The sequence below is a fragment of the Populus nigra genome, chromosome 4 (assembly GCF_951802175.1).
Source record: "Populus nigra chromosome 4, ddPopNigr1.1, whole genome shotgun sequence".
NCBI lineage: Eukaryota > Viridiplantae > Streptophyta > Magnoliopsida > Malpighiales > Salicaceae > Populus > Populus nigra.
In genome coordinates, this window is record NC_084855.1 from 799934 (window position 1) to 827064 (window position 27131).

A 27131-nucleotide genomic window follows, 5' to 3' on the forward strand; every position below is an offset into this window, starting at 1 on the left:
CGGTCAGTGTTAAGAAAATAATGAAAATAAATATTTTTTATTAATTTCTACTCAGTAAAAAAAGTCAAGGAGTTTAACAACTTAAGACAATTAAAAATATTATTTGCTTTTAAGAAGACCGGCTTGTATAGTTGTCTGCTTTAAAAAAAAAACAAAAACAAAAAACAATAGATATATAATAAGGTATTAATTTGAGATAGAAACTAATCTAAGAACCGTATAAATAGCTAGTAGGATTGGGTCAACTGCATATAAAATTGGATCATTGGTGTTTTGGTTTTTAATATATACTATTAGAGGAATTTTAAAAAAAATAAATAAACCAAGTTTTGATTGTAATTTAACTTGTTAGGTCAATTAAATTAATTTTATAAAGTCTTGAATTAAGTTTAATAACTTTCATTATTATTAACAAGCTTAAATTTCCAATTAAACATATAATCAATATGCTGTGAAAAAGCAAGTCACAAAATCAACACTCACGCAGGACGAAAAAGGATTCAATTAAGGTGACACTTCAACAGCACACCAGTACTAATCACAGCTACGCTGTATGATTGAAAAAAGAGAAACGAAAACAGGAATCTTGAAGGGGTTGAAAAACAAATTATTAAATCAAACGCACGCAGGACGAAAACGGTTCCATATGTAAGAAAATAATGCCACATAACAGCGGTGCGATTCTAGAGTCTAGGCAGTAGATGACTTGTTCTCCCTGCCCAAAAAATAAAAATAAAAAAAAAATTCAAACAATGCATTGTTTGTTTTTTAGTCAAGTAAGAATATAAAAAGGGCCTGGCATGCGAGTCTGTCTTTCAAGCCCGCGTGGGAGACCTCTAGAAATATTTATTCTTGTGTTTTAAAAAAAATAAATTTTTTTATTTTTTTTTAAATTAATATTTTTTAGTGTTTTTAGATTGTTTTGATATATTAATATTAAAATTAATTTTAAATTTTTTATTTATTTTGATGTATTTTCAAGAGAAAAGTATTTTGAAAAGTCATCGTTACCAAACTCTCAAATACCTCTTAATATTCCGAGAATTAATGTATGAATATTTAGAGAATAGAAAGTGTGAACCGTTACCACCTTATTTTGATGAATTTTTTTAATTAGTATTTATTTTTTTAAAAAGTTGATAATAAAATTGTTGTAATTTATCTTTATTTCTTTTCTTTTGTATTTATATAAATAATTTTTATTTCCATGATATTTATAAAAATAAAATTTATACGTTCTTAGATATTCTTAGATAAAGAAAAAATCTCAAAGATAAAATAAATAAAAATATTAAGATTAAAAAGCAATATGTATATATTTTTAATTAAAAAACATAATATTTGAAAAAAATACACAATATCAACATGCTCTTTTAATATGTTCAAAATTAATTCGAACTTGTACCTACGGAACGTGAAAGGTCAAACTAGCAACAGCTATACCATACGTCTAACAACACCCATAGCTATGCTTAAAAAATATATAGGGTGGTGGTTAGATGTAGATAGATAAGATTAATTGAATGTATTAAAGATATTAAAGTGGTAGCAACCCATAATTTAACCCACTTGGCAGTTTAATGTGATTGATTTTTAAAGTGATTTTTATTTAGAATTATATTAAAATAATATTTATTTTATTTTTTAAAAATTATTTTTAACATCAACGCATTAAAATAATTTAAAAACTAAATTTTTTTAATTTAAAGCAAAGAAAAAAATAAAATAAAAATAAATTTTTTTAAAAACACTTTTAAAACACAAAAATAAACAGGGTCTTAATCCAAAATAATATTATTTTAATTTTTTTAAATTAAAACAATATCACTTTGAATTATTTTTTGTCAATTCAGATTTTGATCAAGTTGATTAATTTATAAGTTAATTTAACATGCTAATTTGATTAATCAAGTAATTTCTTATATATTTAATTTGAAACTCCATTTAAATTATATCCTGGATCGACTGGTTGCGGTAGACTTGCAAGCTAATAACAATGAAATATACCATTCAATTTTACCTTTCATATAAGACAGAAATTAAAAAAAAGAAGAAAAGGGAACCAATCTAGACGTGCGTGATAGAACCATACTCTCGTGTTCATGATTATAAGAATACCCAAGTTTTGTCTCTTAATGTTATATGGTCAAACGCCACGATTTACGCTAGTCTCGCCGAATGAAATATATAAATCTTCGAAATTTTTCAACGCATATGGTCATATAAGCTTGGGTTATTTTACATAAAAACAATCTAAAATATATATAAAAAATAATTTTTAATAAAAATAAAAAAATTTAAATTTTATAAAAACACGATTTGCATGTTGTTTGTAAATATTCTTTAAACAAAGAAAGGAATAGCAGGGTATATATATTAAGAATTTCTTTGGTATTACCATGCAATAGCAGGTTACACTGCATAAAAAAAATTATTAACTGTTTCTATATTTGAAAAATTAACACACTTTATATTTGAAAAAAAACACGATATTAACTGCTTTTATTAAAATAAAAAAACTAGCCTGTATCGCGCTTCAAATTAGTAGTTTTTAAGATAAACGTGCTAGATTGATCAACACCCACGTTAGCCAAGGCATCGCCACAGGAGTTGGTTCTCCATGCACGTGGATGGTGAGCCAATAGCTGTCAGCATATAGAGATCAAGTGGCCACAGAGTGATCTTGTAATCCAGATCGGAATATTATCACGGACAACACAGCATCCACTTCATGTGATTGACGCTTGCACGATAGTCGACTACTGGCCTGGCACGTTTCGCTGTTATGATTTATGATGGATCAAAATATTTTTAAAATATATTTTTCAGCGCAAGATCTTGTTTAAAAGAGTTATAAATAGGGTAATAATTCAGTGATAGGAGGGTGAGATTTATATTCATATTCAATATTTCTAGGTATAGGAAAATAGCAGGAATACATATTAAATTCAATTCTAGGTTAAATAATAACAAAATATTAATAAAATTCCCCCTTTTTTTTGTTTATTTACCTTTGATTTTTTTTTCCATTCACACACTGATTTTTTTTTATCTCAATAAATAAAAAAGATTTTTTATTAACTTTTTACTTATTTTTCACTACATAAACTGATTAGAAAATGTTATATTGATTGTTTAAGTCTTGTAAAACAATAAACAATATAAGGATACCAAGTGAACAATAAAATTATAATTTATTGATTAAACGGTTAATTATGATAAATATGTATTATATTTCATTGACATGGGTTTTTATTTTAATTTTTCCTTAAGGTTTTGACTTTATATGTTCGATTATATTTTCTAAATTTTACATATTATTTATTTCAAAAGGTTTTCCTTTGATTTTTTTAAAAAATAAAATTTTAAAAAAGCTACAAAAGATAAAAACAAATAGCACGAACAAGTAACAAGAATTGAAAAAAAATAACAATATTTTTGAGATTAAAAGAATATCAAAATAAATAAAAAATATAGAATGAATATATAAAATTAAATATCTTTTCTTTTTATTTTTTAAAATAAAATATTTTTTTCCAACATAAATGAAAAAAGTTTTTAAAATATCACTAAAATTGTAAATAAATAAAAAAAACAGAAAAAACGTGTTTAATATATATATTTTTAATTTATTATATTATTCTGAACTAAAACTAATAAAGTTAACATGTGTTACTTTTCTTTTTTAAACATCAAAATTAATTTAACCACAGAAGGAGCTAGGCCTATTATATCCATTAACTATACAAAGGAAGCGAAAAGAGCAATGTGAGGGACGACAGTCTAGTTATTCTAATTAATGGGCTGAAAATATTGGGCCTGGATTGGTCGGAAGCCCGTAGAGTAACCCGATGAGCATGGTTTTCAACTTCCAATCTCGTTATACTGGACCAGACCAGAACATAACATGAAAACTGGCAGACTTCTCCACCAACAGCCAATCGTCCAAACGACGTCGTGGAAAGACCTTTGACTCCTGTCAACCCACTGTTGCCATACTTGTTCCTCTTTTACGAGGTAGCCTTATAAATCTAGATTCTTCTGGAACGTTGCTGATCCATTAACCCGGCTCCGCGTGCCCGCTTTTGGCCCTAGAATCCCGTGGCTTAACCTCGAAGTTATCCTCCGATCAAATTCAAATTCCACTCCCAAAAACCACTTCATCCTCCCCTCCTCTCTCTCCGATCCCTCCGTCTTCGCAAACTGAAATAAAGGTCTGCCTTCAGAATTCCTTTCCGGATTGTTCGTCTTATTTCTCCAAACAAACCCTAAGCAAAGCCAGTTTTTGCTTACGGTTCATCGGAGTTTATTTTGCCGTAAAAGTCGACGAGGACTTGAAAACGTGGTTGTTTTGTTACGTTAGGATTTTTTTATTTGTTAAATTATATTATGATTATTAATTAGCTGTGTATTAATGATTTTAGATGCCTCAGGTTTTTTTTTCTTTTCAAAATTTGGTTTTGCAAGTTTGTTGTTTTAAACCCTAGGAGTTGGTCATGCAGATGTTGGCATCTGATTATCTTTGATATTTTGGTTGCTAGACTTGCTTATGTGGTGTGTTTGTGCCAAAATTGAGTTTATGTTGATTGTTATGAGTTTAGAGCTGATTTAGATTTCTATTTATTGCGGAAAGGGAGTGGTTTTGGTGGAGAGGAGAGGGCGTGTGGAAATTTGAAGTGTTCCGGTTAGTTTGGAATTGTGTTTTTGATTGCTTGTATTTAATGATAAAGTTAGGATTTTGATGTTGTCATTCATCATGAGCCGTGACTCCTGATTTGGATATGCTTCTAAAGGTTAGGAGGATGTTAGAAATCTTGTTTATTTAGATGAATGCTGGAAATAACGGAATCTTTTATCACATTTCCATTTAAAGGAAAAGGGAAAGGATAATAGGGTTGTTTTTGTATTGTTGCTATTTAAGACATAAAGGAGAGCTGCGCAGTAGGAAATTACAGAATTGGATGGCAGATTATTCAGTAGTTGGAGTATCTGTTCTGTCATTTATGTCATCGTTACATCAGACACTTTCTTTTAGCTTGGGAAGGAGAGATGTGTGGTAATAATTATAAACTTTTGTTTTAATGGTTGCTTATAAATGGGATAAATGGTTGTCCAGTTAGGTAGCCCTCATGGGCCAGAAACGGTTTCATACTACAGCTGGGAATTTCAAAAGGTTTTTTTAGGTTTGATGGCAATCCCGAGTCCTGATACACAAGGATGTAAATATGAACTGGGAAGAGATGAACCCTGGTTGACAATGCTCATATAATGAATAATTGCTTGCAGAAAAAGGGATGCTAGATGAGTATAAGTCGGTTAATGTTTTTAGAGTAGAGTGCTCTGTTCAGCATCCTTCATGATGAGCAAATGATTATGTATATGTAATGTTCATTAATTAATCTATTACTTTGTTTATTTATTTTCATTTTGGGCTTCCATCCTATCATGAACTTATTAGATGCATATTAAAGACCGATTGCCTTGCTCTTTTAGAAACCGTTTGGGAACGCGGTTTGCACCGCGTTCCCAAAAAATTCAAATTTTTTTTTGCTAAAATTTAATATGGTTTGTATGTTCTGGATCGTTTTCATGTGCTAATGTCAAAAATAATTTTTAAAAAATGAAAAAACATCATTGGCATGCATTTCGGCACGAAAAGTTATTTAAAAAGCAACCGCTACCACATTGCCAAACATACTCTTAATAGTTTTGTCTCCTGGCACCCGTGTGTTCCCTAAGTGCCTTGAGACATTAATTGTGCTCATATCAGGAAAAATTGACCCACCTTTTTCTTTGGCACATAGAAATTTGCTTACCTGGATAGTGTATCTTATTTGTACTATTATCGTGTTTGAGTTTTGTTAGCTGCTGAGGTACTATGGCAAATGTGTACTCTCATGAAGGCTCTGCCACAAGCCATGTTTCTGGAGAAGGTTCAGATGCAACTATAGAGCTCAATATCAAGACTTTAGATTCTCAGATTTATAGTTTTCAGGTTGACAAAAATGTAAGTATTGTGTGCCATTGACATTTCCTGTTTTGATCTGTACTGTTTATGTTTTTGAATTCATATTTAGTTGTTGAAGTGAAGTTTTTTGGACTGTCTTTTAATAATTTTGAATGATAGCTTTAACCTTAATTCATGCAGTGTGCCTGTTGTGGAAAAACTTTTTGAATGTTTGGATCCAAGAGATCATGTCTTTGGGTCAATAAAAATAATTCAATGTGGTCCCATGCATTTCAAAGTTTATTAAGAGAGCATTTAAAGGGTGCGTGTTGTCTGTTGCATAAATGTTTTTGTCTGGACTGTCTAATACAATCCTAATTTTGAATATCTTCAGATGCCAGTTTCCGTATTCAAGGAGAAAATAGCAAATGAAATCAGTATACCAGTGAGTCAGCAACGGCTGATTTTTAGGGGAAGGGTTTTGAAGGATGAACATCTCCTTTCCGAATATCGTATCCATCTTTTAAGCATTAAAAAGGCTGCGCCTGCTATTCTAACTTTTAGGCCCTCTTTTTGCTGGGGAATTTAGTCACTTGCACTTTATCTGAGTTATTGTGTTCTATAGGTCTTTTGCTTGATTTGCTGGAAGATAGATTCATATGCTGTTGGATGTCATTAAACCTGAAATTTGGCACATGCTTTTAATCTGAGTTATGGGAGGCTAGTCACCTCCTTGTTAATTATCACATAGATTCTTCTTATGATTTGGATACTATGATATCCCACACTTGGTCATCATTGGATACATTATTGTATGGAGTCAGATTTTATCATATCCCACTCAGTTATCATCTCAGACCACTCTACTTTCTAGGACACTGAGGATTTTTCCTTTGTCAGTACTGGCTGTGTTATGTACTATTTTCGGTAAATCCCTTGACTGTTTTTAGAAGTGGAAAATGGGCATACACTGCACGTGGTTGCAAGGCAGCCTACTCAACCACAACCTTCAGCTACTACAAGCTCTGGGGATACAATGGGGAATAATAGTAATCAGGGTATTGATATTTAATTATTTTTCTTGTGGAGTAATCTGGATTTGAAGATGTTCTTTGGATTGATAGTTTTCTCTTCTAATTTTTCAAATGACAGTAAACGATGCAAGCGCTGGTGCCCCCCGAAATCGCATTGGGCATGTATCTCACAGTGTGGTTCTTGAGACATTTAATGATGGGGACCAAGGGGAAGGCATTGTTCCAGATGTCTCTCGGGTGTGTTTCTTTTCTTTTCCTTTTAATTTCTCATTGATAGTTCTGCTGGAATAATGTGTATCTTTATTTGATGTTCAGTTGAGGTTAGTGGCAGCAAAAGAATGTGGAGACCGTATTTGTGTTAGTACTAACAGAAACTCGTATTTATTGTTGCTTGACATCAGGTTATTGGGGCTGTTCTAAACTTGTTTGGAGTTAATGGCCAGACAGCAACCAGCAGCATAGGTGGCATGCAGTCATCAAATATGGTAAACACTGATTATTGTTTTGTATAATCTCGTAACTCTCATTCATCGCAAGACCTTTCTAATCCATATAAATTATGTAATTAAAACTTGACCTCCGACGGCATTGAATCCCGTCATTCCTTTTTTGTGTCGTTAATAATTAACTTGGTACTAACCAGGATGGGATGGGTAGGCTTGGGTTCTAAGCCTGCTTTTTTCACCATACCGACCCCACAAAAAAGAAAATGTTTAAAACATCTTGACTGCAAATCTTCATTCTTTGTGCTCAGTGGTGCTAATTCTGCTATGCTATTCATATGTTAATTCTATAATTACGATTGCTGATCAGGCCATGGCCAGCATTAATTGCCCAAGTAGAATCTCCAATTTTATCTTTCTGCTCCGTGGAAAGGTTCTATTAGGAGTATCAATTTTGGATACAATTACTGTACTGAAATTTTGGTTTATATTTAGATTTCCAGCTTTTGCCTTATTAGTTTGCATATTGTTACAAGTGTGAGAATTTAGAGTGCATGTATGACATCAGGGAGGAATGTGAGAGATTAAATTAGTTACTTGTGTTCTGTTTACAGCCAAATTTTACTGGTCTAGCTTCTCAGGGAAGTGAAACTGGTGGATCGCGTGGCAATGTTGGTGGTCAGAGCTCTGCAGGAAATCAAACACGGTCTGGCCAGCCATTTCAATCAGCACCTCAAGTTGTGCAAGTTCCTCTGTCTGCAGCTATACCTGTTCCTTCACTTCATTCGGTACTAAAATCTCCTTCAGTTGCATATTTGTGACGCGTTTAGCTATACTGTATTGTAAACTTGTCCTTTTTGTTTCAGCCAATTCCTGATTCTTTGAACACACTTTCCGAGTTCATTACACGCATGGAACGGGTGCTAGCTCAAAATGGTGATGATAGCAAAAGTATACACTTATTATGTATTTTCAGTTGAAGATGCTGAAAATAACTCATTTGCTTCATCTAGGTAATCAGCCAAATACATCAACAACAAGCATGGAAGACCCATCAAGGGTAGAATTACCTTCCAATGCACGGGGCTATCCGACGCCTGAAGCATTGAGCATTGTCTTACGTCATGCAGCACGGCTTCTCAGCGGTCCCGCAACAACTTCATTATCTGTAAACAATTTGTTTTGATTTCCCCTTCCTTATCTGATTTTATTGTTGGACTCTTGAATCTGTGGTTATACATGTCCGAAGTTGAACCAGTATTTTAATTTGAATTTGATGTTAGCATTTCAATAATTGGACTTGACTACCCATATCTTGTCGAACTTGCTAAATGCTTGTGATTCATTTTACCTTGATATGATTATGCGATGATGTTGGATTCAGTGAATTTCACTGCCATATCTTGTCGAACTTGCTAGATGCTTGTGATTCATTTTACCTTGATTAATTTGAATTTGATGTTAGCATTTCAATAATTGGACTTGACTACCCATATCTTGTCGAACTCGCTAAATGCTTGTGATTCATTTTACCTTGATATGATTATGCGATGATGTTGGATTCAGTGAATTTCACTGCCATAAATTACTTTGTGAAACATACGGTCTAAATAGACATTTAAATGTAGTTAAGGGTATCTTAATGACACTTTATATGAGGATGCTAGTTATTTTTAATTATCAATGGGGCATTACTGCTTAGCATTTATTTTTCTTAACATCGGGGACATGCTTCAATATGTTTGTAGTTTGAGAATCACGAACATTGCTATGCTTGGTAATTTGGAAAATCCATTTTGAATTTCATGTGATGAATGGATATTTTTTTTCATTTTTAGGGCTTGATGTGTAAATTTACATCAAGATTTTGGAGATAAATCAATGTCCTATTTGTTAATGCTAGAGATAAATTTATGTGGAGTTGATAAGTTTGTGATCTGATTATGCATTATTTATAATGTGCTGCAATGTCGTAGCATATTGCAGGATGCCTGGAACAAAATGGTTCCTCTACTGATCCTGCTACAAGGGGTCAAATTCAGACAGAAACAATGCAAGTAGGCCTTGCAATGCAACATTTAGGTGCTCTTTTTCTGGAGCTTGGTCGCACAATCTTGACACTACGTATGGGACAACCTCCGGTATGTTCTAACCGTAAGTCTGTTCAGCAGTTCAGTATGATTGAATATCATGTATAATTATTTTGTTACAATTTGCAGATGGAACCTTCTGTAAATGCTGGGCCTGCTGTTTATATTTCACCATCAGGGCCTAATCCCATAATGGTCCAGGTTTGTGAACCATTTTTGAAATTATGAGTTTGCTTACTTTGGCATTAACTTATCTCACTAATGATTGGTGACATTAAAAATAATAGATAGGGCCTCATTCACTTGCTGTTGAAATCTTGGTGGTAGGGTGTTAATATCATGAATGAATTTTGAGTGTCAGAATATAAATTGATACATCGCTTTATCTCATGTATAACCGATTGGTAATTGTCATTTATGCATAAGAAAAAATTGTTGTGTGGCTCTCTGGATCATATGAATTTGGTGTGTATTAAATGAAAAAGGCTCTTTCAATTACCTTTTAGGCTTTCCTTACATACAGTCTCGTGTGTACTATTATCATTGAGTGGATTTTCTGCATTGTAGCTTAATTTCTTGCAACTGTGAATTTTTATATGCCAGCTTGGCACACTGTTTTCTAATTTTAAATTATTTGCAGCCTTTCCCTCTTCAAACCAATTCCCTTTTTGGTAGTTCGGTTCCACCATCAAATCCCATGGCATTCGGTCCTGTTGGTGTTGGAAATGCTCCAAGGCATGTAAACATTCATATACATGCTGGTAAGCAAAACAAGCTTTCTTTATTCACAATGCTGCTTACCTGCTTTCAAATCTGTTTGACACTCCTGAATTACCAGGGACCTCGCTAGCATCTGTTATTCCAACCATTGGTACCAGGACAAGTGGTACAGGGATACAGGGAGAACATGGTAGTGCTGCTGGTTTGGGTGTTTCAGGCCCCGAGCAGGCGCTGCCAGCAAGAAATGTTGTTGCAGCAACAGTCCCTTCACCCTCAGCAGGTGTTACAGTTGCTGCACAACCTGGTCTTGGGCTTTCAAATTCACAGCCACCTTCTGATTCCATGTCATTAAGCTCTATAATGAGCGGAATAAACTCGCAACTTAGACAACTTGCTGGCAATAGGCAAGGAGGAAACCAGCCCGCATCAGGTAACTGTTGAATGGTCAAATAGTAAAAAACCATAGATATATTGTTGCTTTTAATTACTGAGGATCATATAATATTGGTATTTTATTATGCAGGCTCCGCTGGATCTGTAGCAGGCAATAATCCAACAAACTTACAGATGAATAGCACTGTGGTGAATGGAGCTGGGGAATCTAATGTGTCATTACCTGGAGTTATGTCAGAATGCCATGACGAGAAGGTTTGCTTTCTGCATTATTCAGGGATCCTCTTTGTTACTTCTTTCTGGTTAGTACTAAATTGTTGAGAGAATACCATCTCTTAACAGGCCCAAGTACATGACAATGATCCTTTGAGCTTGAAAGACATACCATCTTCTTCAGTGGACGTATCGTCTTCTTCAGTGAACATACCATCATCTTCAGTGAATATATCATCTTCTTCAGTGGAATGTCCTAATGTAGAAACTTCTCAGAAGTCTCAAGATACTTCTCAAAATTCTTCCAGTTCCTGCACTAAAGCAGTTCCACTTGGTTTGGGTTTGGGGAGTTTGGACCGCAAGGTATGGTAACTGCTCTTTATTTATTTATTTTTGAATCTATGATGTGTTCAGTTATACACGAGGACCTCTTGACAGATCAAGGAATAGGCTGTGGTGTTGGAGTTTTGAAATGCTTACTGTAATGGACGCTACAAGATGCATCATTTTTGCTTGTTGCTATCACTGTGTGAATAGTGAAAGGTGTCTGCAGCGTGGAATGCTGTACTAGGCGTGAGCGCTAGGCGTGAGCTTGTCCTATTTTGACATTGAAACAAGTGCCTGCTGCATTCTGCCAGGCTTGACTTTGTGGATTGATTACTGCATCTGTCATGCATGCTTTACTTGTCCACACGGTTATTTTTTGTTTTTTCATGAGAGAAAAAACTGATCTCTGTTTGTTGATGTGACTAGAGACGAACCAAGCAGCCAAACTCACTTGGTAGTGGTGATAGTGGAACAACCAATACCCATCTCAATCGGAACCCAGAAGCTGGAATCAGTGGCCAACAGCTTTTACAGTCTCTTGCATCTCGCAGCTCTAGTACAAATAGGGCTGGTGCAAATGACACACCCCCAGATCCAGTAGCCCCCCTTCCTGGGCAGGTCATGGAGGGTAGACCACCAAGAGATTTAAGTGCTGATGGCCAGTTTGACAGTGCTAGTGCTATGTCTCAGGTCCTACGTAGTCCTGTTATGAATAATTTGTTTGCAGGGGTTTCAGAACAAACCGGTGTTGGTTCTCCCAACGTCTTCAGGAATATGTTGCAACAGCTCACTCAGAATCCCCAAATAATGAATACTGTCAGTCAGATTGCTCAGCAGGTTGACGGCCAAGATCTAGGAAATATGTTCTCAGGTTTAGGCAGTGGCCAAGGCGGCGGATTTGATCTGTCAGGGATGGTCCAACAAATGATGCCTGTTGTTTCCCAGGTTCTTGCCCATGGATCACCTACTCCCCAGCTGTTTCCTACCCCAGAATCTGAACCCCAGACGCGATCCAATGAGAGGGAATCAATTGGAGCTGAAAATCCTAATGATAATAACATTCAGGTTTGCATAACCCACAAAAAGAAATCAAATATATGTGAATAGAATGAAATCCTGTACACAAGCAAAGTGCTGCTGTGTTCAAGCCCTCTCATTTAACTTAATCAAGGAATCTTTTTCGCAGAATTGGTAAAATGGCCCCTGTTTTGACGGATTTTATCTTATGTGTCTTATAGATCAACCTCCACGAAGTGGCTCAGAGGATTGAACAGTTTGCTGCACCTCAAGATGTTTTTCAAGCCATTGTTGGCAATGCAGTAAGGTTGAATGGCAATGGAAGCAATGCTGAAGATATTCAGCATGAATTGAACAACAATGAGGATTTAGCCAGTGTAAGTTTTATGTTTCTCTATCTTTCATGCTGTTATACTTTCAATATTTTTCTGCTTGTTTATACTGATGATGGCAGTCAAGGCACCTGTGTATTTTACTCCTGTTAATGCATGTGATTTTTCATGCTTATCATGCTGCGCATAAAAGCTCAAAGGGAAAATTTCACTTGTGCAGAATTATATAGAGATGCTGCAGCGTGATATTCAGCGGCGACTTCAGGATGACTATGGGGAGGACAAGTGCTAACCATTCTGTGTTGAAATGGTTTTGATATTTCTCATGTGATACAGATCCAAACAAATTTCGGGATATGATCACCTCTGCTGGGTCACCTTCAAATTACTCTTTCAGTCTGTAGAATGTTGTACAAAATCAAGCTTTGGGGCTTGAGGTGCTCCAAATTATAGGTTGTTGGCAGGTAAGACTTTTTGGGTTAATTGTGTATGGATTGTTACTTTAAATAATTTAATACATAACATATGAGTTCTGAACCATTTCAAGAACTGGTTCTAAGAGATTCTTCCTTGTATTTCTCTGATGCAGTTTCGGCTTGAATTGCTGCTAGTTAGCATTCCATGCTTGAATTCTGTTCGTTTGTGTTCTTTTGGCGGGGATTCCACAATCCTTTTATATATTTTATTAGTCTTGGATTTGAATCGTTTGATAAATCTCCGGTTCTAATTGTCAATCTCTACGACCATTCTACTCATCTTTCCTTGTTCCCTAGTACCCCTCCTAATGCCATGTTTCAGTTTTTTTTTATCCACTCGTAAATGAGGATGGTCACGGGTCGGTTGCTCGGGTCATTTATGGTTTTGGATCCTCTTTGCTCGGTCGGATTTTCATGTTCTATAATATTTGTAATATATTCAAGTACAATACAGATTATTGCATGTGATTAAATATGAGTGACAATACGCTTGGTTGCTATTGACGGAAAGACACAGGCATGTTCTGAAAAAACATATTTATATACTTGTGGACATTATCATGATTACATTGACAACAACGCCGTTGGAGCTTGTGTTAAAAATGCTAGTCAGAACCACACCATTGCACCACTGTGGTACGTCGTATGAGATGGACGGTGATCCACTAGGCTTATCAGACAATGTACTCGAAATATATAAATGATTTAATATAAATTTGAAAGCTCGGTTCAAGTAGATAAAGAGGTCCAACTCAATATCCCTAGCTATGGTTTTATTTTATATTTTAAAAGCATTTTAAGCTCCGGTCAACCTCTCAAGAAATATTTTCTTTTAAATCGCAAATTAAAAAACGAAAAAAAATGATCTTAAACCTCTCAAATGCCTATTTGTTTATTTATGGACTCTTTATTTCTTGAAATTACAATATCGGTTTCCTATTTATATCTCTTTATATTTACAAGATTCAAAAGATTCCTTAAATATAAATAAGCAATATAGAAACTGATCTTGATTTAGGCCCCGTTTGTTTGCAGGAAAGTAGTTTCCTTTTGGAAAGTGAATTTCTGGAAAAGTGAATTCCGAGAAAGTATTTTCCGATGTTTGGTAGCGTAATGAAAAATAAGTTGGAAAACACTTTCCAGTGTTTGGTTGTGTTATGGAAAATGAGCTGGAAAATAACTTATTAATGTTTTATTTTTTCAAGTTCATTAAAATAATGAGGAACAAATCTTACAAATTAAAAAGTTGAATGAGAATGAAATTGAAAAAAAAAATAATTTCATAAATTATCTCAAATAAAATAAATAATAATCAAAATAATAGAGATCAAATCTAAAAAATTAAAAAAAATAAAAGGTGAAGAAATTAAAATAATAATAATTAACATTTCATAAATTATTTTAAATAAAATAAGTAAAAATCAAAAGAATGAGGATCAAATTTGATAGACAAAAAATTTCAATAAAAAAATGATAAGGAAAAAGCAAATAGCAATTATAAAAATAATAACCAAAATTAATATAAAAATTAAAATTTAAGAGAAGAAATTGAAAAATAAATATTCAAAACAAATTATATATAGCAATCAAAAGTTTGAGAATCAAATTTGATATAATCAGCAAATAATGACATTTCTAAATTTTTCACAACTTCCGGAAAGTGTTTTCCGCCCAAATTTTTCAGGAAAACACTTTCCTGAAAACCAAGCCAAATTTTCCTTTGACTGGAAAGTGTTTTCCATTGACCAACTTTTCCAATGACAAACAAACACATAAAAGTTTGAAAAGTCGTTTTCCGGAAACCATTTTCCGGAAAACAAACACAAATTTTTCTGACTGGAAAGTGTTTTCGTTGACCAGAAAGTGTTTTCCGTTGACCGGAAAGTGTTTTTCGTTGACCAACTTTCCTAGTGGCAAACAAACACAGGAAAGTTTGGAAAGTGATTTCTCAAAAAATAAATTCCGGGAAACAAACATGGCCTTATACTGATTTCCAATTACACCCAAATAGTGGATTGAAATCAAAATTTAATTATTTTTTGTCTTGTTCAGTTAGTCAAAATGCCATCCTGGTGGGCTGCGGCATGGCTTAGATGGGATCAAGCAATCACTACTCTCATTGGGCTGTTTATTTTATGGGCTGGGTTTTAGTCTCGACCTGTGAAGACGGGCCCGTGATTATGACCGTGAGAAAAAAAACTCTAATTTCTCGCCGAAAGAGATTCCAATTCATTTTCGCCCTTCACCAGCTAGCAGTCCAGCTCCTGCAGTAGCTCTCATGGCTTCCTCAAGCTCAGCAGGCAATGCAGCTCAAAACCCTAGAAAATCGTTAGGTTTAGTCGCAAATGCAATGAAACGCAAAGACAGCTTCATCCAGCTCTTTGCGATGACTGGGATTTTTCTCTTGAGCATCAGATCCCTAGGCCAAAAGTACCAAATCCACGACCTCCAGGAAGACACTATAGCTCTTAAAGAAGAGCAAAAAAACCTAACCGATCGCATGAAGAATATAAAGCGCAGCCTCCTTCACGAAGCCTCTCTTGATTCCTCTGGTCTCTTCGCTTCTCGCCTTCGCCTTCTCTTCGGCGAGGACCATTGAATGGAAATTCGTGGTCTATTTTGCCTGTGAGTTACTCTCTCTTTTTTTTTTTAATTATTTGATTTTGAATTAATAAATTGTAAATTAACCTAAATGTTTCGTTTTAGTGATTGACGGTATCGTTTTTGAGTATTTCTATGACTATTTGTGGTTTGGGGTTTTAGGCTTTCTGTGGTAGATGGTGTGGTTGACGGATCAGGATTTAATATTTTGGATATATGACTTCTGTTTGTGATTAATTGTCTTGGGATATCAGTAATTCTTCGAATGCTTGGCGCATTTTGTGCAAATAGTAGTTATGGTGAGAGTCAGTTGTCATGGGGGGGAGATGACTGGTAGTTATTGGATTTAAGCCTTTCTGAGTGGTAAATCCTGGGATAATGGTATGCTTAATAGTTTTTAAAACTTGGTTTTATGAATCCAGGAAACAGTTTTTGAGTTGGTTTGAGATTAGCTTTGAGGTCTTGCTGAATTGAGTTGTTAGACGTTTTATTTCATGAAGTCGAGAAGGTGCTGTTTTGTGTTGTCTAATGAAAGCTTAGGATAGTGTTCTATATCTCATCATTCCATTGTCTCTGCAAATGATTTTTCAGATTACTATGTTTTGAGGAAAATAGAATTGGTGGTTTGGTTTCAAATTGAGTGTGGAGCAGGTCATAGGGTTTCTGCAATCCTGTGGTTTGTATTTTGGCACTTATGTTGTCTAAAACAAATGAGAGTCTGCTATTTGTGGCAGAGGCAGTCTTTCCGTATTTTAAAAATGTTTTTGAAAAAAATTAATTTTTTTATTTTAAATTAATATTTTTTAATATTTTTAGATCATTTTAATGTGTTAATATCAAAAATATTTTTTAAAAATAAAAAAATATTATTTTAATGTTTTTTTAAGTGAAAATTATTTTAAAAAACAACCACAATCACACTCCTAACACGCTCTTAATCGGTTAGAAGTCTTTTTATTAATTGTAATCATTTTTTGCAAATTGAATGCACGCATTTGCAATGAATCAGCTTGTAATGTGATCGTTTGGTGTATTTAATTATTTTACAAGGATGATAATTTAATTTGAACTCGATAGATACCGATCCAATCTAAAGGAATGGGTTTTTCATGGATAGTTGCATGGACAAGGCATGGATATTGTTAAACTTGACCCAAACCTAATTTTTTTTTATTGACGTGGGTGTCTGGGTAGCTTGCGCGTACCTCGACTAATCTCACAAGCTCTGAAGTTAATGACCATGTAAGCCTCTGGTGACTATCATATTAGCAACCACGAGGCTCAAATTTGAGATCACAAGAAGAGCAAATCTTATAATTTAAAGTTCTTACCACTGGGTTATCTACTATATAATTGACCCAAACCTAATCTTTATATATATATATATATATATATATATATGATAAATATGATATTTAACTAAATTTTTATTTGATAAATAATAAGTACTAATATAAAAAAATCCGATCTAGAGACCCATTGCGGTCTCTAGTTTTGGTAGATGCTACTACTTTAGTTTAGGTGATAATTTTAATGCGGTATGTAACTAAATTTTTCACGCTCCTAGATCTGATGCAAGACAGTAAAATGAGTAAATTTTGAGGAATAGTTTGATAATTGGAATGGAATATGAGCAAATTACATATTCAAATTGATAGATTTCTTTAACAGCTCATTTTGATTAAAGGTCGGGTCCACGCCCGGGAGCATATTTGTGCATGCACATGTACTGGTAGTTTGTTGGTAAATTTCTAAACATTATTTGGCTAATAAGTGTTTGGATTATTGGCATGGCTTTGATTTTTAGAGATCAGCAATGATCATTACTTCTTGTCTGATGCAAGGCATTAAACAAATTTAGCTCAAAGATGCCACTGTTCCTTTACAGGCAGATAACCCATTATTAAGATCCCTAGCCGTACTCCTTTTTTTTTTTTTTACTCTGACTGACTGACTGACTGCCTGCATTTGTTGAAAGAATAGAGGAAATTTTGAAATCTCACCCGTTCAAATTTTGACAGTTTGCCATTTATATGTTAGAATGTATTTATCTTAAAACTAGCTTCAAATACTGAAATTCAAATGTCTGTTGCTAGCAGAAATCTCATACTAACTGTCTAGCAGCATAGAAAAAGCAATCCAAATAAGATTAGCAAGGACCAGGAGAGTGGGCACCCTTGTCCTTTCGCGTCGGGTTAAAGGATAATGGTAAAGGTGTCATCTTGAAAACGTGGGTTGATATGTCGGGTCCTGTTATTCAAAACCAAAAGAGCGAGGCCAATAATTGCTGTTGGGAACCATTCAATAGTCATTGCGCGTCTCAAATCTTGCTTGAATAAAGGTGTAGTCTCGTTGAGAGTTGATGTAGAAAAATTCAATCCCTCTATTACGGGAGATTTGAACTTCAACGTGCTTTGTTCTTACAAGAGAATTCCTAGCAGAATCATCTAGAAATGTTAATTCTTGAAGATGAAAGCTAATAGAACGGTGTTGAATTTTCAATTCAGCATGCTGCCGTTGGTGCGTAAAGTCAGTAAAGATGTCATTTGGCCATCAATTGTGAGATTTGTCATTATATTTTAGATTGATCCCGCAGGTTTTCATGAAAAGGATTTGCTGGCTTGTAGCTGCAGATATCACGCCTGAGATAAGGTGAAAGATCCCAAGGCAAGTGACAATTTTCTGGTCATATCATCTGCGCCGGAGTTTTATCACACATTTGCTAGGAAAACAACAGATGTGGCAATTCTACGACCCATCTCATGACTGGAAAGAGAGAGAGAAAAAAAAAATAGAGGCCTGATCTAATTAGACAAAACAGTGGTTGATTAGGTGTTTGACCAGATTACCAAATAGGTCTGCCATGTCACAAAATACAGCCGAGTAACCGTTTGGAGCTCGAGTAATTTTCACTTCGGCACAGAAATAATGGTTGTGCATGTAGCGCATGCGTAATCTTTAGATCACGTATGTAGTAAATACATGATCTATAGGAGGTGCATGTGCTACTACATGCGCAACAACTGGTAGTATATATAGTAAATACACAACAACTAGTCAGTCGTCTACATGCACGATCTATTAAAATCCCAACCCCCTACTTGTCTCAATTATTTTTGCTCCCTGCTCAGCAAAAACACAGTTTCACATGATCATAAAAATAGCAACTATAGTTCAAGCCAGCATATTCGTCTAATTTTCATAGCTGATAAATTTATAATTAAAAAAATTTCATCTTAACGCTAAAATGATTCATTGCAATAAATAATATTAATTCAATATAAATTAATTAAATTACATAGTTAAATATATAACAAATTAACACGTTGATGAGCCGAGCCTGCATCATTAAAATCACATGCATGTCATCGTCTAGCATAATAAGCATTATCCGTTATTCTGCATTGCATTGTTCAAATACCGAGTCTTTCCAACCTTATTAAGTGAAGAATGACATGATAAGAACAAAGTATTGAAAGCATTGTGTACAATTAAGTGAAGAATGACATGATAAGAACAAAGTATTGAAAGCATTGTGGACAATATCGTTGGTAGTATCATGAATTGCGGTCACATCTCTCCAACCCTCGTGTATTAAAAAATTCACTTAAGATATTAGAAAAGATTATATTATTATTTATAAGATAAAAATAAAAATTTTATTACATATGAAAAAAAAACTAATCCATCATACCGAAAGCTTAAAGAGAAAGAAATATGAGGCTTGTTGCAGGGGAAGGGAGAGAAATGGTTTTTTTGTGGTAGAGAGAGAGAGATCACCCTACTTGAGTTGGGAGCGATGTCGGGGGAGGAGGGAGAGGCGGGGAAGTAATTGATTGGGTGGTCGTAATAAATGCATGATCATCCGTTTTTATACTAGAATGAGAAATATTTTCTCGACTTTGGTGGTTTAGGAAATAAATTGATCTGTACATGGACCTCCATCTTGCATGTGCTTCATCTTCTCAAATATGACCACTCCTTGCCAGAAGTCAGAGCCATAATTGCACATGTTATTACACCCCAGGTTGAAAAAAGGTGCTGTTTATCTTTTTTAATCTTCAAGTAAGTCCAGGTTGCATTCACGTTGCTTTTTATTTGTTGTAATCATGCAGGTCCACGCACCTAATCTGTAGCTAACCATACTAGTTAATTACCACTGACTGCGTCACAGAAGATCACTGCTATCATCTGTTTTTAAAGCCAGTAACAGTATTTTTTTTCCTAAACCAGGTTCCTAAGCCATCGTAGCCATGGAATCAGACGGGCACAATAAACACAACGCAACAAATTTGACGTTGATTAATTCGAAGGTAACTAGCAAAGATAAGAGGAAACATTAGTGTGAGCATAGAAAGAGGGCCCTTTTCTTGTTTTTGGTTTCTCGAGTCAAGCTATTCTCAGCACGCAAATCCATATAAAATTGCTTGTCTGTTACAATGTATTTGCATCAACATTCTCTTCTCAAATTTGAATTCTGAAATACCAATTCGAAAAATAAATCTTTTTATCTCACTCAAAAATGAAATAAAATAATGCTTGAAGGATGTAACAAGAAAACCCTAAGAGTTAACCCCAGCCTAATCCAAGGCTTGGACGAATTAATCTAATTGACATGTTTTAACTCAAAATACTATCGTTCTATGATTAAAAAAAATTAAAATGATATTGACTTGAGTTTTTTTTTTTTTAAATCAAACTGAATTTTAAGTCTTATTGCAGGTTTACTTACTGGTTACACTAAATTCATATTTAGTTTAGTTTAAATTTCGATTCAGGTCAGTAGATCACTCGCTGAGTTGATACCAGGGTTTAATAAATCCGGTTAAAAACCTACTCGCATGGAAGCCTCCTGAGCGTCGCGCCAAAACAAACCCACCCACACTGCGACCCAACCTCCCTCCAAAACCCATGTGGGGGACAAATCACACTCATGAAACCTGATCTTTCAAAAACTACTACCATATGATAATGAGCAGACCCCACCACCGACACTGATTTTCCTTTTCTTTTTTCACAATTTGGCTCTCCCCCAATTTTCCCTCTCATTTCCTTTTCTTTTGTTTACGGCTCGCCATTCACACCACATGCTCTGTACCGCACTTAAAATATTGCGCCATCCCTCGTCATTTACAGCCTCCTTCCCAAGAAACTAACCTCACTCCCTCCTCCTTAAAGTCTTCCTCTCTTTCACACTCTTCTTTCCATATTCAGCTCGACTCCGAAAACAGGCAGACGAAAGAAGTCTTAATAACGCCTTGTCATTTGGCTACAAAATGCCGCTCAACTTAGCGGGAAAAACTGCAGTACTCTGCACATTTTTGTGCGTCTCAGTTTCTATTATTTCCATTGTTAAAGCTGAAGATCCTTACAGGTTCTTCGATTGGAATGTTACTTATGGTTTCATCTACCCTCTTGGTGTTCGTCAACAGGTTTGTCCAAAACTCCTTGATTTTATTGCCGTTTCTTTTGATCTTTAATGGGCTTAAGTTTGTTCCAAAGTTAACTGCTACTGATTTGGTAACAGGGTATTCTCATCAATGGTCAATTCCCAGGACCTGACATTCACTCTGTGACTAATGACAACCTTATTATCAATGTCTATAACAGCTTAGATGAGCCTTTCCTCCTCTCTTGGTAAGATCTCTCTCCTTTTCCCTTTCTGGAAAGATTATTTGCTGCTCTTTTGTTGCTTCCTGCATTGAAAAGACCAAATCTACCTAGTCAGTCCCTCTTTCTTTGCAATGCTATACAAAGCTACATCTGTAATTCTAGGATGTCCATTTTCATTTTATATTGTAAGAATGTCAGATTGTCATGGCTTTGATTCACATTGCCATTTCTCTGTTCTCTGTAGTGTTTTTACTTTTCTCTCTCTCTGGTCCTTTTGAACTTGTCTGAATCAGTGATTGCTGGTGGGAGCATCCGTATAGCACGATGCCTTCTAGATCTAACTTATGGATTGAATTGAAGTCACCCTTTTGGAACTTCCCGCGCTATTAGCGCTGTAATTTGCGCATTTGCGCCAAGAAATGACTCTAAACTGAGTTTGAACTCCAAGGCTACATACAATCAATTGATAAAGATCCAAAGTTTGTGATTTATAGCTTCACATGTCTGTCATTATTCGAGAATCAAGGCTGTGATTAGTTTATCTTAGATGACAGCGACCTTTCCACGAGTGAGCAATAGCCAACAGCTACTGTTATTTGATAACCTACCTGATTGTAGATAACTCACCGAGTGGTCAATTTTATATTTAGCTGTCATCCACCGGAGAAGTTACAGGATACGATAGAATCCACTAGGTTTGCAGTGTGAACTTTTGCCATGCCCTGTTAAAGGATAGGACAGAGTCTCATTAGGGTTTATTTTAAAAGTTTTTTTTTTAAAATATAAATTTTATTTAATTTTTTACTTCAAATGAATTATTTCTAAATGATTATTTTGATGATGTATTAATATTAAAAATAATTTTTAAAAATAAAAGTATTATTTTAATATATTTTTAAACAAAAAATACTTTAAAAAACAATCACAACTATATTTATTTATTTTTACTTTAAATTAAGTGTTTTTACATCATTATTTTGATGTATTAATATTAAAAATAATTTTTAAAAATAAAAAATATTATTTTAATATATTTCTAAACATAAAATATTTTAAAAAACAATCAAAATGATTCTCTCTCCGTCTCGTGAAATGAGTAATTTGCCATGCCCTAGCTGGCCTGTGCAAAAAGTAATCTTTTACTTTATTTCAAAGATCTGTATTGGTTTCCCAGAATTAATGCAGGTGAATTTAGAATGTGATCAACTTATTAATTACATCTCAGACATTTTACTAAGACAACCATCCCATGATAGGCTGCAGAGCCTGCTTCATAATGTAGACAGCTAACACATTTATTAGCATGCACCAGGAGAAGCATGTTCTCAATTATATGATGCTGAGCCACTGTGTTGACCCCAGTTATGCAGTAACTTTGTTTGAGCTCTGTAGTTATGAATGGTAGATCTACTGCTTATGCTTGTTTTGTGACTGTAAAAATAGGAATGGAATTCAACAGAGGAGAAACTCATATGAGGATGGTGTCATGGGGACCACGTGCCCGATTCCTCCGGGAAAGAACTTTACATATATTCTCCAGGTCAAGGATCAGATAGGAAGTTTCTACTACTTCCCATCTCTTGGATTCCACAAGGCTGCTGGTGGTTTTGGAGGAATCAGAATCCTCAGTCGGCCTCGAATCCCCGTTCCTTTCGATGATCCTGCTGGTGACTACACCATTCTTATTGGAGATTGGTACTTGTCCAACCACACGGTAAGCATTAACCCCAGCAACACATTTTTTTTTAACTAGTTAAATATAACTTAGTGCGGAAATTTAGCAAATATAAATAATTAGTCCTCATGATTTTTGAAATTATTATTTAATCCCCATGTTTTTATATTTATTTATTACATGATCCTTTTCGTCCATTTCCTCTCTTTTTTTTCATTGTAGTTTGATATTTTATTTCAAGAAATAGAAAGGGTAAGGAAATTAAGCAGCAGATAGGATGAAAGCTTGAGTACATGGTCAATATTAGTCAAAAAATTATTTAATTATTTTTTAAGACTACATAAATTAATTAAAATACTGCTAAAGGTGTTTTCAGTTTAGATTCCAGAATGTTGCCTGTCTCACTTCAAATTTGGAGGGATACAGCTTCGTGGAAGCTAGTTGGCTTTGCGTTTGTGTCGGCAACTATATAAGTAGGGTATGCTGGTGCAATATTCTGTACATGTACTGTTACCTACTGTCGTTCAGACAGCTGGGCCACTGTTCATGACAAAAAATATCGAAAAAGTGCACTGTTCAAGAACACGTGCTATCTGTCAAAAAAATATCAGAAAGGAACACATTCGCTCGCTGAGAGCTAACAGAGCCGGAGAACATGGATTTTTTTTTTTGGTTTCGAGCGTCCTAGAAAAGAAATATGATAAAATAATACAATATAAAAAATATTTTTTAAAAATAATATAATTTAAATAGTTGCAAATGAAATCTTTGATTTGCAAGTCTTAATTGTGATTTGTGATTTTTTTAAATTGTAAAATTTAAAAAATATAAATTTATCTTTTTTGGTGTGTTTTAACTTGTTTTGTTGATATTTTTTTAATAGTATCGTGTTATTATTGATTTTTCAATGTGTTTACATGGTTAGTTTTTGTTTTTTCTCTCCTTTCTCCTCGCAAGTTGTGAAGAGAGGTGAGAGAAAAAAATAAAAGAAAATAAAAAGAGGCTCAAAAGCGATGAAATCACCGATATTGCTAGAAAAATTTTAATGAGATGAATTTAATGATATAAAAAAAAATCACAGATGATAAACTAAGTATGCCTCGGTTCACTTATTCTTGTGCTGCTTATATGACTCACTCTGAGTTATTAATTTTTTGTTTTGTTGTTGGATTTATTTGTTGATAAGTTTTTAATAATACTGATATTCTTGTAAGATCTTTTTATTATTTTTTTTTTCTCTCACCTGTCCTTATTAAATCTCGTGTTTTTTTAAATTTTGCAATTTGAAAAAGGTGCAGCACTTATGACTATGACTTCTATGACTCTATATTATATTTTTAAATAATGTTTTTTATGTTATTTTATCAAATTTCTTTTTAGCACCCTGGAGTAAAAAAAAAACTCGAGAACATGCACTAGATTTCTTCATTGGTAAGTGTGCCCACCGAAAACTGTGTTGCTTTTGTCACCAATGTCTTCAGCTGGGCATTGACTGTGGTGTCCCTAGAAACCCTACATGCCCGATAAATCAAATCTGAATCCCAGCTGTCTGTAGACTATTTAGTTGCTTTTTTAGAAAGTCCAGCGACACATGGGCATGAGGTTTTCCTAGCCATGCATATGCTTCCACATTAGTTGCTTTCGGCATGGGCCGCCATACGTTTGTTGCAAATCAAGTAAAGCCCTTTAAATCTCATGGCTGGGATCCGTGTTCTTAAACATGGACTGAAAACCCAGTACCTAGTTTGAGCTGTGTTTTAACAACATAAACACCTAAATGATTTAAGGAAAACTTGTATTAAACAATTTCATTTAACTCTTTTTTAAAAAAAATATTGAAACAATATTGTTTTGTGCCTGAATTGATCTGTCAATCCATGATTCAAGCTTTTAAGTTATTTATTGGACTGGGTTTAATAACTTTTTTTGGGATTAACAAGTCAAGTTCAGTGGAATTTAATTAAATAAGTCTACGTGTAGTTTGAATTTTTTGATTTTTTTTTTAACTCAACCTTGAATAATAAACTTATTAATGCATTAAAGTAGAAATAATAATTTATATGTTTGTGTTTGCACAGGACTTGAAGGCTGTATTGGACGGGGGCAGGAAGCTACCATTCCCTGATGGAATCCTCATTAATGGTCGTGGACGCAATGGCTATTATCTTACTGTGGAACAAGGTAGGCCTTCTGTCTACCAGTCTCGTGCGCCTAAAAATTATAGCATAAACTACTTGACACCAAGAAGGGCAAGAAATGTGACTACAAATCGATGGATGTTTTATTGTTCAATTATACTAATGTGAATGCTTGACCTATCTGCTACAGGAAAAACTTACAGGTTGAGAATATCAAATGTTGGGTTGCAAAATTCCCTTAACTTCAGGATCCAAAACCACAAAATGAAGCTGGTCGAAGTGGAAGGAACGCACACTCTCCAAACTACCTACTCGTCTCTCGACGTTCATGTTGGCCAGTCTTATTCTGTTCTATTTACTGCTGACCAACCTGGCCAAGACTATTATATTGTGGTTACTTCACGGTTCACCTCTACAGTTCTCAACACCACTGGTATTCTACATTATAGCAACTCTGCTGGTGCAGTCTCTGGCCCATTCCCTGGTGGACCAACCATCGAAGTTGACTGGTCACTGAACCAGGCTCGCTCTATCAGGTATATTTTAATCCCTCCCAACAATATGCTCTTTGAGCCCAGTCTAAAACTGTTCCTTCTGTATCTCTGATTATGTGTGCTCATTTCAGGACTAATCTTACTGCAAGTGGACCAAGGCCAAATCCACAAGGCTCATACCACTATGGAATGATCAACACTACCAGAACTATCATAGTGGCAAATTCAGCTGGTCAAGTCAATGGCAAGCAGAGATATGGAGTCAATAGTGTGTCCTTTATCGCACCAGACACTCCCATGAAGATTGCAGACTACTTCAAAATTCAGGGAGTTTTCAAGGAGAACGGCATAACCGACAGACCTTATGGTGGAGGGTTGTACCTGGACACAGCAGTTTTGACCGTTCCTTATAGAGCATATGTGGAAATTGTATTCCAAAACGATGAGGACATTTTGCAGAGCTGGCATCTTGATGGATACAGTTTCTTTGTTGTCGGGTAAGCAAATGTTTCACATTTTCTTTACTAGGACTGCATTGATCAGCGGAGGCGAGAAAATTCTTGTGAAATTAATTAATCGAAACATTTCCTTTTCAAATTCTGTAATGCAGCATGGATGGTGGACAGTGGACAACAGCTAGCAGGGACCAGTACAATCTTCGCGACGCAGTTGCTAGATGCACTACTCAGGTAAGATTGAAATCTCATCGTTTCCCTGATTAGATCATTCTGCTTCTATAATCAAAGAGATGGACTTAAAAACTTAAATTGAAAGTGAGAATAACGATTGGACGTTTTACTTGGATGGTGAGTGCAGGTGTATCCCAAAGCATGGACTGCTATATATATTCCACTCGACAATGTGGGGATGTGGAACTTGAGGACAGAATTTTGGGCACGTCAATATCTTGGACAACAATTTTACTTGCGAGTTTATACTGATTCAACTTCACTCAGAGACGAATTCCCTATTCCAAAGAATGCACTTCTTTGTGGTAGGGCAAGTGGTCGACGCACCCGACCTCTGTAAGCTAGTGCATCACCGAAGGAGCCACCAATTCAGCCGGGAAGTATGCCTAGTTTTTGAGGATAAAAAGTAGAGCCTTGCATCTCATCTTTGCTTGTGGGTGCTTTACTTAGGCTAAGTATTGAATGAGAAGCTTGTACGAGTAGAATTCCTAATGATCTCAGCTCGAGGTCACATTCTTTTCCATTGATGATTGTATTTTCTTCTATATTAATTAAGTTTTTATACATTATTTATAGTCATATAAAGCCAGCTAATTCTCGAAGCTGGCTTGGGTAATTAATGTTTGTATCATGCAGTATATCAGTTCACTTATAAGTGTTTGATCTCTTCTCTAATCCCTTTATGCTTTGATGATTTTCTTCGTTTCTTTTAAATGCACATGAAGTTTGTGAAGCATTATTATGATAATTTTCTTATAGTGCACGCAATTAATTCAAATAGAACAGTGCTGAAGTAATTTACAATCATTTTCATTTGACAGCATTGTAAACGACAAGAAAACCTGAATTCCTACCCCCCAAAACAGAAATAATCCCTTGAAAGTTGAAACTTTTTTTAAAAAAAAAATGGATTCCTGTGAACTTTGTTC

At 34.8% G+C, this 27131-nt stretch overlaps 3 protein-coding genes across 5 annotated transcripts; all 3 read left to right on the forward strand.

The window, feature by feature from the left end:
* Positions 1 to 3930: 3930 nt before the first annotated feature.
* LOC133691700 (ubiquitin-like domain-containing protein CIP73) lies at positions 3931 to 13502 on the forward strand. 2 transcript variants are annotated; one of them, XM_062112306.1, is made up of 19 exons: positions 3931 to 4214; positions 5866 to 6007; positions 6342 to 6459; positions 6898 to 7005; positions 7100 to 7218; positions 7383 to 7466; positions 8039 to 8212; positions 8291 to 8360; positions 8438 to 8592; positions 9401 to 9565; positions 9644 to 9715; positions 10155 to 10275; positions 10353 to 10664; positions 10758 to 10882; positions 10970 to 11203; positions 11594 to 12232; positions 12406 to 12561; positions 12737 to 12980; positions 13106 to 13502. In XM_062112306.1, exons 2-18 carry the CDS (start codon positions 5879 to 5881, stop codon positions 12806 to 12808), a joined length of 2853 nt encoding a protein of 950 aa, XP_061968290.1. In that variant the 5' UTR covers positions 3931 to 4214; positions 5866 to 5878; the 3' UTR covers positions 12809 to 12980; positions 13106 to 13502. The 2 variants fall into 2 exon arrangements, with proteins under 2 accessions (XP_061968290.1, XP_061968291.1); XM_062112307.1 differs by having other exon boundaries at positions 8066 to 8212.
* Positions 13503 to 15207: 1705 nt separating this feature from the next.
* Positions 15208 to 20008, forward strand: LOC133692244 (uncharacterized). Of its 2 annotated transcripts, none has more exons than XM_062113034.1 (2): positions 15208 to 15617; positions 19827 to 20008. In XM_062113034.1, exon 1 carries the CDS (start codon positions 15271 to 15273, stop codon positions 15589 to 15591), a length of 321 nt encoding a protein of 106 aa, XP_061969018.1. In that variant the 5' UTR covers positions 15208 to 15270; the 3' UTR covers positions 15592 to 15617; positions 19827 to 20008. The 2 variants fall into 2 exon arrangements, with proteins under 2 accessions (XP_061969018.1, XP_061969019.1); XM_062113035.1 differs by lacking the exon at positions 19827 to 20008 and adding an exon at positions 17693 to 18150.
* Positions 20009 to 20690: 682 nt separating this feature from the next.
* LOC133692245 (L-ascorbate oxidase homolog) lies at positions 20691 to 26877 on the forward strand. The gene is made up of 8 exons (XM_062113036.1): positions 20691 to 21025; positions 21121 to 21230; positions 22650 to 22920; positions 24960 to 25062; positions 25210 to 25555; positions 25645 to 26010; positions 26124 to 26202; positions 26330 to 26877. The coding sequence occupies exons 1-8, from the start codon at positions 20870 to 20872 to the stop codon at positions 26540 to 26542; spliced, it is 1644 nt and encodes a 547-aa protein (XP_061969020.1). The 5' UTR covers positions 20691 to 20869; the 3' UTR covers positions 26543 to 26877.
* Positions 26878 to 27131: the final 254 nt, after the last annotated feature.

Excerpts from the sequence above, each read along its gene's own strand:
- LOC133692244 (XM_062113034.1), top strand. The coding sequence starts at position 15,271 with ATGGCTTCCTCAAGCTCAGCAGGCAATGCAGCTCAAAACCCTAGAAAA.
- LOC133692245 (XM_062113036.1), top strand. The coding sequence starts at position 20,870 with ATGCCGCTCAACTTAGCGGGAAAAACTGCAGTACTCTGCACATTTTTG. Across the intron at positions 21,026-21,120 it reads CTCTTGGTGTTCGTCAACAG|GGTATTCTCATCAATGGTCA; the intron begins GTTTGTCCAAAA and ends ATTTGGTAACAG. Across the intron at positions 26,203-26,329 it reads TTGCTAGATGCACTACTCAG|GTGTATCCCAAAGCATGGAC; the intron begins GTAAGATTGAAA and ends TGGTGAGTGCAG.
- LOC133691700 (XM_062112306.1), top strand. The coding sequence starts at position 5,879 with ATGGCAAATGTGTACTCTCATGAAGGCTCTGCCACAAGCCATGTTTCT. Across the intron at positions 7,219-7,382 it reads TTGTTCCAGATGTCTCTCGG|GTTATTGGGGCTGTTCTAAA; the intron begins GTGTGTTTCTTT and ends GCTTGACATCAG. Across the intron at positions 9,566-9,643 it reads TACGTATGGGACAACCTCCG|ATGGAACCTTCTGTAAATGC; the intron begins GTATGTTCTAAC and ends TACAATTTGCAG.